At 45.2% G+C, this 17500-nt stretch overlaps 1 protein-coding gene across 6 annotated transcripts in view; it reads left to right on the top strand.

The window, feature by feature from the left end:
* Positions 1-17500, top strand: part of LOC118318186 (carboxyl-terminal PDZ ligand of neuronal nitric oxide synthase protein-like) — a 136924-nt gene that overhangs the window by 76376 nt on the left and 43048 nt on the right. For 3 of the 6 annotated variants that reach the window (XM_035647598.2, XM_035647602.2, XM_035647600.2), the window contains 2 exons: positions 9127-9268; positions 14635-14885. In XM_035647598.2, the coding sequence (XP_035503491.2) occupies positions 9127-9268; positions 14635-14885 (393 nt within the window). The remainder of the gene's footprint in view (positions 1-9126; positions 9269-14634; positions 14886-17500) is intronic. The other 3 variants (XM_035647599.2, XM_047336760.1, XM_035647601.2) reach the window with 3 other exon arrangements.

The raw sequence follows: 17500 nt of genomic DNA, 5'->3' as shown, positions 1-17500 counted from the left end.
ACTGTGAGTTCCAGGCAGGGTTTAGGCAACAAATACCAAGCTCCAGAAACTCTCAGAGAAGGAAACTCTTAATGGATTTCCCTGAAAGCATCGAGGGATTGGAGCGCATTATGAATCAGCCCGAAGGAAGCGCTCCGATGGTCGGGGGTTTAGAGTTCCACTTGTAGTTTGAAACATTACCGGCGATGTCAATCAAGACGGATGCCGCCCAGCGAGCTTCAGGTGCCCTTGAGCAAGGCACTTAATGCCAATTTGCTCGAGTGCAGGTAAAAGGGTCAAAATGTTTGTTTTTTTAAAAAACCATTTGAGAAAACTCCTTACAGAAATAACTGAAATCCAGTTTTTTACTAAAGTATAAATAGTTACATGCATTTTATATGGTTTGTGTTCTAGTCGGGGGTTGACGAGCTCCTCCGTCCATTTAGAAAAAACGTCCTCCCCACTGTGAAATTACGCACAAATTCACCGGAAGCCCACGTGTCCCAGTTTTCCGCCGGCACTTAAACGCAGCACACGTTTGTGAACCTTTTTTGGAGCAAACTGCGGAAAAGGAGTCTCAGAAGTCCACACACGCACGTGTGAAGCTGATCCGTGCACACGCACGTAACAACCTGTAAACCCATACGAAGACTTTCACAAATATATTGTTTTAGATATTTGTACTCACAGGAAGATGTTTGAAAAATATCAGTATTTATTTTGTTTTGCGATGTGGTCATTTGTAAAATAACTCGCTTCTTATTTGTGCGTGGATTTGAACGCGCAAAAGTTACGCACAAATCATTGTATCTCTTATGTTTCACTTGCAGATCATGTGATACACATCTTGAGACTGATTTCTCTCCATAGCAATGTGTTAATGCGAGATGGAAGCCCGCGTCATCGTCAGTCGCGTGGTGTTTAAGACATCTCCTCCGGCTCCTCCTCCTCCACCTCCTCTTGTCAAATCATGACAACCTCCAATAGGGACGCACGTGGCCGCTCATGCAGCGGTAATTGGCTCTGTGGGCTGGTCGTGGTCGAGGCGTGAGGAGCAGGTCGCACGGGACAAAGTCAAAACAGAGTGGGACACATCTCGTTAGAAAATTGAGCTCCCGCTTCTGTTTGGCTGCCAATTTGTGGGACTTGACTCCAAAGTCCAGGTGTCTAGCTGGGTGGCGCGCACACACACACACACACACACACACACACACACACACACACACACACACACACACACACACACACACACACACACACACACACACACTGCCTCATTATCTCTTACACACACACACACACACACACACACACACTGCCTCATTATCTCTTACACACACACACACACACACACACACACACACACACACACACACACACACACCATGTTCACCAAGACAAAATGAAACTGACCAATAGCAAAAAATCTCTGAGGCAACTGCGACCCCGAAGCCATTGATATGGAAAATGATAATTGGTGCAGCTTTAAACAAAAAAAACAAAACAATACAAACATATCGATTGAGTTTATGATGATGAGATCAAACCTTAGGTCCAAACGTTATTCCCTGAACAACATATTTCCGTCTTGGTGCCGCGTGTCATCATATCATATGTCGGCACTTGAACGTAATTACTAAACAGTGTCATGGGTCAAGTGTGCGTCGTTACTTTTTTTTTTATGTTGCATAGACGTTCTCCTCTGCGCTCATTCAATGATTCACGGCCGCGAGGTCGTTGCGACGAGGCGGAACCCCGGTGAATCACATCTTCAATACGGCCTCGTCTGTCCGTAAACAGAAGGACAATAACCGATAAAGCCGACATTTTTTATTAACGCGGGATAAAACCTCTTGAGATGTGTCGACGTTTTTCAAGATGAGTTTTTTGCGCCCGTTGGTGCTTCCACTCGAAGTGGGGAAGGGAAGTAGTTGTGATCCTGTGAACTGTTCCAAAGTTTCTCCATCAGATCACCGGGGAGGGAAGAGAGGAGACGAAGACGAAGTAAAAAGGAGAATGAAACGCTGCCGCCATGTAAAAGGAACGAGGACATATACCTATCAAACACGTGATAAAAATGTCACGGGCGGCAGCCTGTGGTTTAAGCGGAAGTGGGTTTTGACTCCCGGAACGTTCCGGAGGGAAGAGATTTAGAACGAGATTAGGCAGATTTTATTTCCCTCTTAACTACCGGCAGTGAAAGAATGTCTGCGCTTTAAATCACCGCGGAGTAAAGAGACTTTAGTGGCCCCATCGCTTCTGACACTTAGACAGGCTGTGTGTGTGTGTGTGTGTGTGTGTGTGTGTGTGTGTGTGTGTGTGTGTGTGTGTGTGTGTGTGTGTGTGTGTGTGTGTGTGTGTGTGTGTGTGTGTGTGTGTGTGGGTGTGTGTGGGTGTGTGTGGGTGTGTGTGTGTGTGTCTCGCTCTTCCCCCTCCTCATATCGACAGTTGAATGGAAGCTAAATTGAACAACCTGCACTCTCTTCTGTAGAAGGGAAGCGATAATAGCAGAGAGCTACGGTGGCCCTGAAGTGCAAAATGGCAAATCAAAAAACACAACGGCAAATGAGGGAACACACCGGCAAAACAGAAAACAATATGACCAATCAAAAAAATGAAAACTGCGGATAAAAAAAATTCATGACAAATCAGAAAACAGAAACGACAAATTTAAAAAAACTGCAAATTCAGAAAAAACAGCAAATCAAAAATGCACATCGGCAAAACAGGAAACAAAAACGGCAAATCGAAAAAAATGGCAAATGAGAAAAACCCCCTCAAATTAATGAAACAAAAAACGCAAAACAAAAAAAACGCAAATCAAAAAACAAAAACCGCAAATCAGAAAAAAACGGCAGATCAAAAAAAAAGAAGCCAAATCAAGAAAACAAAAAACGGCAAATCAGAAAACACAACAGCAAACCAGAACACAAAAGAGGCATCAAGAGTCACTTATTAAGAGTCCGATATGATGAAGTGGTGGATTTAAACATCGTCTTCGTGTGTCAAGCTGCAGGATCAATGGATTCTGCACCGACACTGAAGGATGAAGAGCTCAACCGCCTGGTTAAGATCAATTGGATCCATTCGCCTTTCAGCACTTTCGTTTAATATCAAGTGTCTTAAGATTTCTGTGCGTCGCACACGGGTCAACGCTTACTTTGTATGAAGATGGAGTTACTGTACTGTGCGCTTCTGTCGCGTCATAATCATCCAGCGTCTCCGTCTCTGGACGTTTCACGGTTTGACTCTCTGAGTCTAGATCATCTCCTCTGCGGAGGGGGCGTTTCTTCTGCTGCTCAGTTGTTGTTGTTGTTGTTGTTGTTGTTGTTGTTGTTGTTGTTGCTGTTGCTGCTGATTTTTCCCCCGTTTGATGTTCTCACTGCTTCTGAGCTCTAGAAATCGAGCTAATGGTTCAGAAGAGTCACTGAGGCGTCGCAAATCGATTTCCTCGCACTCCACTTACCTCACGCGCTCTCTCTCCCACACACACACACACACATTGATTAGTGCTCATTTTGACGTGATGTATTTCAGACACCCACACTCAGCGTCGTTCTGCTAATACACTTCAGACCGGAGTTTCTCTGTGTCACTGCTGAACGGTAAACTTCACAGTTCTTCACAGCACCGCCACCGAGGAGGTCATGTCCTGTGGGATGTCCCCAACAACACATCTCCACGAAACGTGGAGTGAAGGACGGACCACGGGCCAAGAGAGGGGCCATTACATTTAGGTGAGGATTGGGACAAAGGGGACGGATCCGGCGACATTGCGAGTGTGAAGGCTGGCGGTGGCGAGCCTTGACGATTTCCTAGGAAACAATGAATGGATCTCGATGAAAAATATTTAGGGAACTGATATCTGGGAGTGTCTGTGATTTGGTACGGCTCCAATGGATTCCGGTGGACTCTTGGGCCTTGGCGGCGGCGTGTGCTCTACCGAGGGGCATTTATACTTTGCCTGGTTGTTGGTTGGTTTGTTCGTCAGCAGGATTCCGCAAGAACTTCTGAACGGATTTCCAGAAAACTTGGTGGAAGGACGGGACGTGTGCCGAGATTGAAGCCGCGTCACTTAGGCTCAGATATGAACCGATTCACAGATTTCCAAGGAAAAAATCCCTGGCTCTTATTTGGTTTGTCAACCTATCATTCTTCTGCAATGGAGATTATGATTTGAATGGCCTCAGCCTTGTCTTGTTGGCTCAGCATTAAAACTCTGTTGACTTTAAGGGGACTCTTGGTCCTTGGCGGACGGATGCGCTCCACTGACTGACATCATACTTTAATGTCGGTCCGCTGTTTGACAGTTAATAATTGGGAGCAAATACAAATACCTCCTGTGCACAGAGTGATGGAGGTGTTTAGCGTTGAGCGATGGGGTGGATATATGTTAATACAGGAAACATGAGACGAGCTCATCAACGGGGGGAGACGGACGGAGCGCAGGCTTTAATCACAATCAAATCCCCCTGTCGTCCATCTTCCCATTGTTTACCCTGATTCTTCCTTGATTTCATTGACATTCCTCTTTTGTCCCGCCTTATTTGCTTGTGTCAAGACGACAGCGAACGGAACCGCTGCACCTCTGTGGCTAATCTGCATCGCACAAAGAGAATAGTCCGAGAAGACAGAGGCGGCATGAGGGGGACAGGCGATGGAGAGGAAAGAGAGCCACACAGACGTTGACAGACGTCAAAACTAAAAGAGTTATTTTGTATATATATCTTTCCTGCAGGATGTTCAGGCTGCGCATTTGAGTGACAAGTCTCTTTAGAAGTCACGTCAGCCGGCGTATAGTTTGAGATCTGTTGGAGAATTGTGGCTCAAGTGCGAAAGAAAATGTCTAGATACAGAAACAAACCCGTCATGACAAGTGCCAATCCATTTAATAAAGGTGTGGTAGGGATGCACTGAATGTTCGGCCACCAAAAAAATGCTAAAACACCGAATAATTTTTACCGAACAATGTTTTTAATGATGCAATAAAAAAGCTGCCTGCGTGAAATGCGGTGCGCGCAACAACATGTCGGCAATGACGCAAAATAAAAGTGTGTTCCATTTTATTAAAGTTATATTATTATAAAGTTATATAGTTATATTGTGTTTTGCTGGTATAATGGTCTGCGGGATCGTGTTATATAAATATTTATAAATTGTACTTTTGTAATTGATTGTTTTTTCCCTTGAAAATCAAGACAAAAAAGTAAAAAGCACATTTAGGCTATTTAATTTATGAAATGGTGAAAAATTTGGCAAAATAAATGTAAAAACTGTAAAATATATATATATATATATATATAATTTAAAAACGGAAAATATAAAGTTTTTCATTTTGTTCGGTTTTTGGCCAACAATTTTCATTTTGGTGCATCCCTGAGGTGTATATGACACATTTATGATAAATGACAGTTTAATCAGCAAACTGTACGAATAAAGTTCAACGGAAGGTCAAGATTGAAGTTAAGAAATATAGAATTAAATGTAGACGGTCTGTAGAAGAAAGGACATGAACCACAGTCACATTTTATTTACACACTTCATTATCACTAAATCACACATTTCCCTCAAGGGGCTTAGTTTGGCTCCGCCTCCTTCCTAAGTAGGATACAGAGAAACCTGCTCTTATTCCAATCAAGGCTTAACTACTCCACTAATGCTTTTCTCTTAAGTTTCTCCAAAAAGTCCATGAAACAATAACTGGAGCAAAGAACAGAACTCACTTTCTCTGCTCCTTCTTTAAAATTCCTGCTCAGGCTTCAAGGTATTTTTAGGATTGATTTTTTTTTCTTCTCCACATCAAACTCGCACTCGTCTGTACAGTTGATATTCTCTACAGATACGACCTCTACCGTGACCCCAGACTCTCTCTTGCTCACTGTACCAAAGATTAAAGACTTGGGTGGAGATGTCGGCCGAATTTCTGGACCCATAGTTCCTGCTAACAATTCTCCACTTTATAAAAAAACAGTTCAAAGAAAAGTGAAATTCAGGTGAAATAATGAGATGAAAGTTTATGTCTATAGAATGGATTTACTGAGTCATCCGACCAGATTTCCTCAGGCAGATCGTTCCAGAGCCTCAGGGTCCAGACTGTAAACGTTATGTCCCCATTTTCAGTTTTCCACCGGGTTTCTGGGTGAGATAACAACAGGCCTCCGCCCGAGGATCTGAAGGTACGAACCGGTGCATAAAGGTCATAGACATACAGTCGCATGGAAAGAGGGTACTAAATAATCAGTCAGTTGAAAAAGGTAGAAAAGGGATGATGATGTGATCACGACACGTCTCTTGGTTCTAGTTAAAAAAAAACGGACTCGATAGTAATCAGCTCTTGTCCCGGGGTTAATTTTTTTCCGTGTACTAGTTGGAAAAACAGTCAAAAGCTTTGTAAATGGCACTCATGGTCCTTTCACACCAAAGGCGATGTGAATTATTTGTGCGAGTAGATTACATACAAAGTCAATGCAAAGAGGCGAGTAGACGCAATGTTTGCGTCACCCACGCTGGTCTTTTGACTATTGTACAAACTATGACGTACAAATGTGCGTTTGACCTTGTGTTTTTCAGCCAGTCGAGTTTATGAGTAAGTGGAGCGTGAGCCTTAATCATGGAGTGAAAACACAAATAAAAGGCAGGAGATGGGAGTGATTCATGGAGCTGGAGAAGAACAGAACAGAACAGTGTATCCATCTGGGGAGGAAGAGAGGAGGAGGAGGAGGGAAAGATGAGAGTAAAGGACAAGACAGTTGCTATTAAAAATGAGGTACCTTCCAAAGGACAAACAGTTTATTTCTGTCTTAGAACACTGTCATCATAAAACAAGCACAAGTACAGTTTGAACTACAAAATAGGTTTCACCTGTTACTGCCCATAAAGGTCTTCAACACACAGGGCAACAGTCCCGACTGTGAGTTTATATTGACTCTTAGTTTGATGTCTTCATGTCTCGTCATGACAGATTTTCTTTTATTTTTTTGGTCCGTCGGCCAAAGCATTTTTTCTCTTAACAGCAATTTTCTCTTCTCCTGACAACAGTGTCTTATCGCCCCTTGTTGCCGCTAGAACACTCTGTCTTATCTGTGTCAGGATATTAATGTTTCCCATGAAATTAAAAAAGAGAAGAAGACGTGTGTCAAAAGGACAAATTAGGGAGAGAAAAAAAAAGAGCTAAATATGGTTAAAGCTGAAATCTGTGTCGTTTAAATTTCAATCACGGTGTCTCTGTCTCTAATCTTCCCTGGTTGGTTAATTAATTTAATCAAAAAGATGAAAGATTTGTTTGATATTTTCGTCATAGATGAATCAACGACTTTAATATCTATTAATTATAAAAGATGTAAAAAGATGTTGCATACACATTTTTCACATGCTGTCCTCAAAGTGTTGTAATGCCTTCAGGGTTCACAAGGTGACAAAAAAATCTGTACGCTGATGACATATATGTCTATTTGCATGGTTTCATTCGAAATGTAACTACTTTTTTAAATCTATTATAGCAATTATGACTGAGATATGATATTTCCAACCCCTCCAGGGAGCAACGTTCCCGAGTTTGGGAATCACACTGCAGTTGAGCTGCAACAGTTAATCGATTAATCGATTCAATTATCAAGTAGTTCAAGTAGTTTTTTATTAAAAAAAGCCAAAATTCTCTGATTTCAGCTTCTTAAATGTGTATATTTTCCGGTTTCTGTCCTCCTCTATGACGGTAAACTAAATATCTTTGGTGTGTGGACGAAACAAAACATCATCTTGGGGGTTTGAGGAAACACGATCAACATTTTTCACCATTTTATGATGACAACTGATTGATAAATGGAGAAAATAATCGACAGATTAATCGATAATGAAAATAATCGTTAGCTGCAGCCCTACACTGCAGTAAAGATTGAGCACAGACAATCATACCTCATTGACATTACCTATTAAATGGTAATGAAGTAATCCAAACACCTTGGATTACACATTGCCTCAGTCTGTTCATAATAATCGAGTGAAACAGAAGTGCTTTTATCACATTTCCTTAAAACCAATACAGCCATTGAAGTTTTAAAAGAAAACAACAAAGTGGAGCCAACTGTCGGTTTCACACTACAAAGTCAAATGAGACCCTGTACATATTATAGTTCAGTACTCGATGCTTTTGGTTATGTAATGCCACAACACTCGTGGAGCGCGTTGGCGGTTTTGTCACCATGGAAACAGCATCAGCACTTAATGGAGCTGAAGCAGCTGGTTCTAATTTAAAAATAAAATAAAAAATGATCTAATGATGATAATTATAATAATATTAATAGTAAATTACACAAAATCAAAAACCTCCCAGTGCAGAGACCAAAGCATAGTGCGTCAGGCGACACCAAAACTAGGTTCAGTTTTTACTGTAGTAAAACAGCCTCAACGCAGAGATTCTATCTTTTTTATATTTTATACATTTTGTCATCCTGACAAGTGATTAAATGTTCAGATTTCTGTCAGCACCTTGCTCCGGAGTTTTCAAAGGATTTTGTCTGTTTGGCAGAGCCTTGATGCTGCGTCTGTTCTGCTCGTTCAGCTGAGGACGAGTGATGTCCGGCGGCGAGAGGAGGCAGATAGTCAGACGACCTGCCCTTTCAGAGAGCGAGTGGAAATGAGGTGACGCATCGTTGCACCTCAGGTTGGAAATGAAAAAATAAAATCCAGGATATGTCGACCGTCTGGACGGTTGAGCGCAGACAGCTGTTCGCTCATGTGATTAGTAACTGACTCTGTGACCCACATGTGACCTGTCTGTTGCGTCTGTTTGATACAAAATACACAGAACTCCGTGGCCCATCCGGGCCCAGTCTGCACCTGACACCGGTGGAAAAAGGAGCTTAAGTAAATATGTCCTGGGGAAAAATCCCCTCGTAAAAAGTGACAGATTTGACCTTCCTGGGTGGTTTGCATTAACCAGGGGAAGACCTGGGCTGCAGGATGAATAAAGAAAAGAGCGCCACCTGCAGAAACAGATGAAAACTACAAAATATTAAATCAAATGTTTGATATTTCGCTGGAAAAACACAGCACGGAAATGAAAGTGTTTGAATCAAACGATGGCACATTTGGCTGGTTTACAGACCATGTGCTCAACTGTGTTTCCCGTCTTTGTCTTTCCGTCTCCAGAGTCAGGCCATGCGCATCGTGCGGACGGTCGGCCAGGCCTTCGAGGTTTGTCACAAACTGAGTCTGCAGCACACGCAGCAGAGCGCAGACGGACAGGAGGACTGCCACGGCGAGAGGAACGGCCTCGACTCGACGCTCACAGGTACACGAACAGACGCAACGTGCACCCGCCGCGCAGTCCGAGTGGTTGGGGAATGTACAGGGTCAGTCAGACGTGTTGGGGGTTTCGATGAAGGGGGCTGGTGGAGGAGGAAGACGTTCTGTTTGGTGAATGTGTCCAAAACTGAGGACAAAACAAAAAGCTGTCTGAGAAGTCGAACAGAGGGAGCTAATCTGCTAGATGACCACTAGGGGCAGTGCAGCAGTGATGCCAAGGTCAAGTTTTTTTTAAATTTCCGACCTTCAAAAAAGAACCATTGCTGTAGGTAAACGGTTTTTAAATTTAGTCCGTCATACCATTTGTGGAATCCTCCTCTGTCTGACTTAAACATAAAGAGTTGCTGTGGTGGTGACCTACAAATAAAAAGCTATGGATGCCACTCTTTTTGCCAAATTTTCATCTGGCTGACAAATTGTTTTGGAACAAAAGCCCCAGGTCGGAGCCAAGTCGCCGGTTGTTCGGGGTGTGAACTCTTCAAAGATTTAATTCGAGAGGCTCGCCAACACAATCACGGCCAATCAGAGCGCAGGAAAGGGTGAGGTACATAAATTAAAAAAAAAGGCGTCATCTGTGAGCAGGATGATGCAGTAGGAGCAGGAGGATCGTTGGGACTCATTTGATTGGTCACATACGGAGACTTGTAAATGTGCCAAAGAATCAGCAAATGCGTTCTGAGACTTGCAAATTCATACAGGATTTTGCGAGGGGAGGTCAGACAACGACATGGAGCTGCAGAGGCTTTGTTTTTTTGTTTGTTTGTTTCTTGGAGACCAGACAAACCAGGTTTGGGGTCTCTCCCGGTGAAAGTTCGTGTAGAGACTCAAAATCACAAGACGGCGAGTCGGGACTTGGCAGAAGGGAAGAAAAACAACTTGTATATGAACCCCGTTATAAACACACGCGTTTGGAAAGTGATGATGACGCTGCTGATGAGCTTCTACAGACCAGGCTCAACATATGTGTTAGTTTGGTTGGACGAGATGTGTGAAACTTTTAAGTTCACTTGTTGGACACTGAAAAGCAGCTTAGTCATAGTTTTTAATACAGAGGTTGTTGCTCCTGGTTGTGCGATTCCAAACTGGCAGTTCGTCCACACATAAATCCTCCGGCCTGCGCCCGTGGTGGCAGCCGCTGGCGCGTCACTATGGAAACAACATCAGCACTAAATGGAGCTGAAGCAGCAGTTTCTTTCATAACAAAATTATATAATAAGTTTAAATTACACTTCATCGGGGACATCGACGTCGCTGCCAAACCTCACTGTGAAAGTTATTCTGACCCCAAAACCACAAGTACACACGGGCGAGTCCTGCATGTACATCACTATAGGCCGAGCAGACTCTCATTATAATGTTTTCTAATGGATCCATAACAAAAGGCTGTTCAACTTAATGCTGACACTGTGGGAGTTCAACCTTTTACATCAAAATATGTTAAAATATTCATATAACCTCGTGGCTTGATAAAAAACGTCCCTCCCCTTGTTCATTGCACTCGTCATTGCAATCATTTTTAATAAGTTGTGGTTTGGTATTGTCTTTTACAGTGAAGCTCACAAGTGATGTGATGAATGAGTTATCGTCACCTGCTGAGCTCAATGGAATTGATGACGATGCGCCCTGCTTCATGATCAGTTTTGTTCATAGTCTGGAAATACAGAAGGATCGTGCATCTCCACTTTCCTCCCGTTGCACCAAAGTGAAACCATAATCCTTTGGAGGCCACATTTAAATGCTGATTTCTTCATCGGTCGACAAATTTGTCCGTCCAGTCCCGAGCAACAGAGGATTCCAACGGGCGGGCGGGCCAGTTTTTTATAGCATCAAATGGTTAATTAAAACCAAAACTTTCCGGGAAACTTTTGAACCTGATACAGTGTGATAAGACCTCGCTAAAATGACAGAAACCATTTTTGAGAAAAATCTATTCTACGTGTACTTTTTAGTTGGTTTTTTTTTTGTGAAGGTTTATAACATGAACTTCATCCAGCCACCAGGGGGCGATCCGGATGATCTGGCTTCACTTTTGCGTGCTGACGTGTCGTATTTACGCTCTCTGGTTTTGATGCCAGATAACGGCAGATTAACAGTTGTGCAAATGTCTTAACACACAAATAGTCCTGAAAAAAATGTTTTGTTGCCCCAGTTACCTCTTTCTGTAGCAACGTATCCACGTTTCTGTAGCAACCGTTTAGTCGGGATCCATCCGCCCCGGTGTGAACAAGGTCTCGGCTCAGTAGAAGCGGAAGAGTTTATGAGTCACCGCTTTAGATGAACAGACCGGAGCGGAGTCTTATTTTTAGCTCATTGAGTTAAACCTAATAAAAAGTGTAAAAAGAGGAGTCATGGTAGAAGTTGAATATCCATCCATCCATTAGCTACACTTCTTTAGCCAATGCCAGCTGACGCCGGCCGGGATGAGGAGGGGAGGGGGGGTTACGCCGTGAAGCCGACACATTCCACACACATTAACACCTACAGAGCTCTCGTCAGAAAGCTCCAACACACACACAAACACACACACACACACACAGATGTGCTCCTTCCCGCCTCGCATCGGGCCCCGAGTTGGCAGGAGCGAGAGGGCGACGCCGGAGTGAATGTCACGGATGAGTCAACCCGAAGAAAGAAACGCAGAAACAAGAGAGAGCGCCTCGTGTCTGGATCTGGACGGGACGGGACGGTAGGGGACACGTGGCTCCGAGTGGACGGACATGGAGGGATTCAGCAGTTGGAAGAATCCAGGAATTCACCTCTTCCAAGCCACCGTTCCGGTTGTTACGGCAGCCGGCGCCTGGTCACCCATTCGACCTTGATGTGGGCGTGTCCGGGGGCCCCCGCGTTGCGTTATCTCCACAAACTCCTTCCATGCCTCCAGAGACGAGCTCTGCTTTCACGTGCCGACGAGCCCGGAGGGCACTCCGCACACAATACCTGTACATCAGCAAAAAGGGGGGCGGGGGGGCACATGCATGCAAATGGAGGGCCTATACACACACACACACACACACACTTACTGTCATGGTGTGTTAGGCAACACAAGAGCCGCCATGCACAACCAATGAGCTTATCTGGAGAACTAATTATCACGGCAATGAAAGGAGAAGGGAAAGAGACGAGCGGGAGAGATAATGGATTAGAGGAGACGGGAATCTGGGAGAAAGCGTTGATCGCAGAGGGGGAAGGAGGAGGAGGAGGAAGAAGGAGAGACGGGTATTAAAAGGGAAAAGGAACGAGGGATCGCGGAGGAAGAGGAACGACGAGCGAGCAGAAAGTGGATTAGAGGTTGAGCAGCAGGAAGTCGGAGGAGAAGAGGGAAGAGCAAACGAAAGTGTGGAGCAAGTGACGTTTTGTTCTGTCAGAGACGTATGATCTAAAACAGTAGAAGAATAAACAAATGACCATGTAAATAACGTCTCACATCACTGGAACTAATGACAGCACCGTCATTATACAGCTCACATCAACATGAGACACAATGGTGCCACAGGCGGATCCGTCCAGCTGCTCGACGAAGTACTGAACTGTGATGATCCAAGCCTGCGGGACGAACTGGAATATTCTAATAACTCAGCAATGTTCACTCTTTCTGTGGAATAACTCGGCAGACCGGGAAGAAAAGTCAAAGAGGTCAAAGTTCATTCCAGATGTGCATGTTGTAATTTAATAAGATGAACATCTGTCCCGCTTCCAACCAACCAGGGCCTTTCTGTGTGCAGTTTGCATGTTCTCCCCGTGTGTGCGTGGGTTCTCTCCGGGTTCTCCGTCTTCCTCCCACAGTCCAGAGACATGCAGAATGGGGTCAGGTTCATTGAGATTCTAAATTGACCCCAGATGTGAATGTGAGAGTGAATGGTTGTTTGTCTCTGTATGTGGCCCTGCGATAGGCTGGCGATGTCTCGCCCAATGTCAGCTAGGATTGGCTCCACCCCCCCCCCCCCCCCCCCCCGTGACCCGTAAATGGATAAAGCGGTAGACGATGGATGGATGAAACAGCTGTCCCTCCACAAAGCTCATTGTCTTCTGTCAAATGGACCACACGCTTAGTCAGTTGTCGGAGATGAGGAAGAAGAGGCGGGGGGGATAATAAAGGAAGCGATAATAAAGGAAGCGATAAAGAATTCCCTGGATCTTTCGTCCCATCCCTCCCCCAGGTCGTGTGGAATCCATTCGGGAATTCTTTTTTTTCTTGCGTAATCCTGCTGACAAACAAAAAAACCCCCCAACAAACAAACTGGGATGACGCTCAGTGGAGCGCTCACCTCCGCCGAGGCCCGACAAGTCGTGGAAATCCATTCAGTTGTTGTTGTTTTTTTTACATAAATCCTGGTGGCAAACAAAAATACAAACAAACAGACGGATTGATGGATGGATGTCGGAGGTAACTTATCGGGGCAGGGCAGGCCATCACACACACACAGTACACACACACACACACACACACACACACACACACACACACACACACACTGCCAGGGTATGAGGTAAAACCACCATACACAAAATAAAACGTGAAGCGGAGCAGTTGGTACAAAGTCAACGACTTCAGGCATCGCAGTCGAGGGACGGACGCGCTCCAACACAAACGGAGTCGGAGGTTTTTTGTTGTGGTGAGACGAATCCAATACACTCGGAATATTAGAATAAACAACAGACTCAACAAATTAGAATTATGAGTAGGTCTTCAAAGCCCATTTGCTTCAATCAACGCGCTACAAATGAGACTTTTCAGTGTTTTGACCTTTTTCATAGGGATCAAGTGTTCTCGCGGTTTTATAACTGTTTTATATTTGTTCTGTATCTGTTTGCCGGAAATGAACTGGTTGCTAATGAAAATTTTTATCAAAATGATCTTTTTTTTAGCACATCAATAGAGGAGGAACGTCTCCGTTCATATTTTTTTTTTTTGGACGGACGTCAAGTGGAACCTTATTCCAAGGTCGGACTTTGATTAAACCAGTTTGTAGGAGAAAAGAAGAAAAATAAGAAGATAAAAATAAGCAGAGTTTTGCTGCTGTCGGCCTCTATTCAGTCTCATACTGTACACACACTGTTATTTTGCTGTACATCTGCTGTAGTGAAACCCACAAGCGATATCGCATGTGGACCAATATGTCCCATGAAATATATGTTGAACACAATCAGAACGGCGTTTGAAAGCAAAATGGAAACTCCCAGGGAACAGGAGAGCGCTGTCTGGGTTGTATATTCATATTCCCACTGTATAATGTAAACATGATGTTAATGTTTCTTACTCTGATGCATCTCTGTGTGTGTGTGTGTGTGTCCGCCCATGTGTGTGCGTGCGTGCGCGTGTTCATGCTCATGCCCACATCGGTGTGTATGCAGGCGTGCGTGCTCATCCACCTGTGTGTGTGTGTACTTTCCTCGGCTCAGCTCGGGAGCTGGCGGGCGAGGAGAAGACCGGCGCCGCTGAGGAGACGGACATCGACGCCGAGGAGGCGAGCCACACGCCGCTGAAGGCGGCGGCGGCGGCGGCGACGTTGGCCGAGGAGCTGAACGCCAACAGAGGGGTGACGGACCTGGACGCCACGGTCAAGACGCCGGCTCTGCACCGCGCGGACGCCAAGGTAGATCAGGTGCGTGGGAGTACGTCAGGTCATCTGCAGTCTTTTGGATTTAGATTAGAAATGATTTGCTGAGATTCTTGGGGGGGCAGATGCACAAACTGGGAAAGTCGTCTTTTGTCAGGGTCAAGGGTCATTCTCCCCCCGGGCTGGTTCGGCTGGTCCCCAGAAGTGAATAACGTTATTCAGAGCAGAGTCGAACTCTCAGAGCGTCTCCTCCAAAGCACCGACAGTCATTTTTACGATTCTAAGTTTCAAGCTCTCGAGAGGAAAAATGCCTGAATGTGTGACAATGTGTAATCTGGCCTGAGTTTGTCGTAGTTCTTCTGGAATCACAATCCTTTCCACCGAGGAGGTGTTGAGACCGGAAGCTACGGAGATAAGGATTCGAGTGGAGTTATTCCCAGAATCACTCGTGAAACTGGAGAAGTGACGTGTCACGCCGCAGCTGTAGAACACAAACCTACAAGACTAACGTTAGTCTTCATGTATTTGTATCTTCCTGCAGCTCTCCGACAATTTCCAACAAACACCCAGAGCCCGTTCAGATATCTGTTTGTTCACTTCTGGCCAGGCTGAACTCCAGGGAGTTAATACACCAGCCCTCAGATTTCCTCGAATCCTCAATTGGAAACCTTTTTCTTCCCAGTTTTATTTGAAATCACACATGCCTGTATTCACCAGCAACGTCGAGTGTGTTCGACGTCATGAGCTCAGTCTGCCCGCTGTCCCTGTTTCTGTTCAGAAGCCGTCGACGGTCGGTGTGTGTCGGCGGCTGAGCTGCGCTCGTCGTCGTCGACGACGTCGTCGACCTCTTCTCGTGTGTGTGTCTGTGTGGTTTCGTAGTTTTATGGATTTGATGCAGACGCCGTCAGACCGTCTGCTTCTCTGGCCTGCAGTCTATCAGTAACCAGAGAAATGCTCAGTGGGCCATGTGTGTGTGTGTGTGTGTGTGTGTGTGTGTGTGTGTGTGTGTGTGTGTGTGTTTGTGTGAGAGAGCGTGTATGTGTGTGAGAGTGTGTGTGTGTGTGTGTGAGTGTGTGTGAGCGTGCGTGCGTGTGTGTTGAGCGTGTGTGTGTGTGTGTGAGCGTGTGTGTGTGTGAGAGAGAGAGCATGTGTGTGTGTGTGAGTGTGTGTGAGCGTGCGTGCGTGTGTGTTGAGTGTGTGTGTGTGTGAGAGAGAGCATGTGTGTGTGTGTGTGTGTGTGTGTGTGTTTGTGCGTGTGTGTGTGTGTGTGAGCGTGTGTGTGTGAGTGTGGCTCAGCTGGCAAGAATTTGCAGGCGCGTGCGGGGGAGTGATGTTTTTCTCACCATGGCAGCAGCAGCAGCAGCAGTGGGAGGACGACGCTGCCCGATGAGGGCAGAGAGATTCTTTACTACATTACTGCTCCCGCATCAAGTCGGCAACAACGTTGTGTCACATTCGATTTATTATGTTTTTATATCTCTTCTTTATTTTATTATCACTTCCCCGAGAGAGCGAGAGCACCTGCACTGGCTCCCATCCTCGGTCGATTGTAAAGGTGAAATATTGTTTTTGTGTATATAAAAACAATATGGAGAAATGATTGTTTTTCATCGTTTCGAGATGCGACCTTGTCTCCTAGATGACACTCTTCCCCGAATCTGAGCCATAAACTTCCATGAAACGAGAAACGTTCATCCCGAACATATCACACGGTGTCTCATTTGTTTTCCCTCTACAGCTGCTCCTATGATGAATGTGCTTATTTGAATGCGGGGAAAGATTATGGTTTTCGGTGGAATATTGTTAACGTCAACAATGACTTGAAGCATGTGGATGAGAGAGTCCTGGACGCCGATCCATCACCTTCCTGAAGCGGCTTTTCTCATGTGGCTTTTTTCACACCGCGATGACCTGGAGATCGAACCCGACCCTCCGTACCAAGGTCAGCGGTGTAACCCGCTAACCTATACCAGCTGCTCAGAAATAAAAAAGACACCTGCAGCAGAAAACTAAAGCTGGACGTTCTAAAGACCCATTTTGAAAGTTGCGTCGCGCACCGGAGGAGAATCTCCGCAGACTTCCGCCTCTCTATCCTCAAACATCACAAGATCCGACAGAATAGCGGCGCGTCGGGACCGCGGCTCCCGCGGCGCAACCGCCTCACGCCACCGCCTCCGACGTCGTGCCACGAGGAAGAAGGCGAAAAAAGAACGCGAAGCGATGGAGGCTGGCGTATTTGCGACAACTCGCTCCATCCGCTCCATCCTCTCCGGGAGCCTCCAGGACTGAGACAATCCTGAACTGAGCTGGAGCCGTGACACTGACTTCTTTCAAAAATGATGATAATAATAATAACCATATCCACAGTGTTTCGTTTAGCTTCAATCAAGTGATTTTGTGGCTTTGAACAAAAGGCCAACAGCGTATGAAAAACCCCTGGGGGAGAGGGGAATCAACACACGGCCCGACATCATCTCGACGGAGGGAGCGGGCGTCAGTTGTGCTTTTAGAAAATCTGGGGACGTCTGAAAAATTCATAAATGAGGAAATTCATAAATCAGACGTTGAACAGAACGAAGCTGCAGCTTCTGACCTACAAAAAGAAAGAAAAGAAAACCAATGCGTCATCATTCGTCGCCGAGCGGATTCGAGCGAGAAGC

Source organism: Scophthalmus maximus, chromosome 13, assembly GCF_022379125.1.
Source record: "Scophthalmus maximus strain ysfricsl-2021 chromosome 13, ASM2237912v1, whole genome shotgun sequence".
In the NCBI taxonomy this organism is placed as follows: Eukaryota; Metazoa; Chordata; class Actinopteri; order Pleuronectiformes; family Scophthalmidae; genus Scophthalmus; species Scophthalmus maximus.
This window is presented reverse-complemented; position numbering and strand designations above follow the sequence as displayed.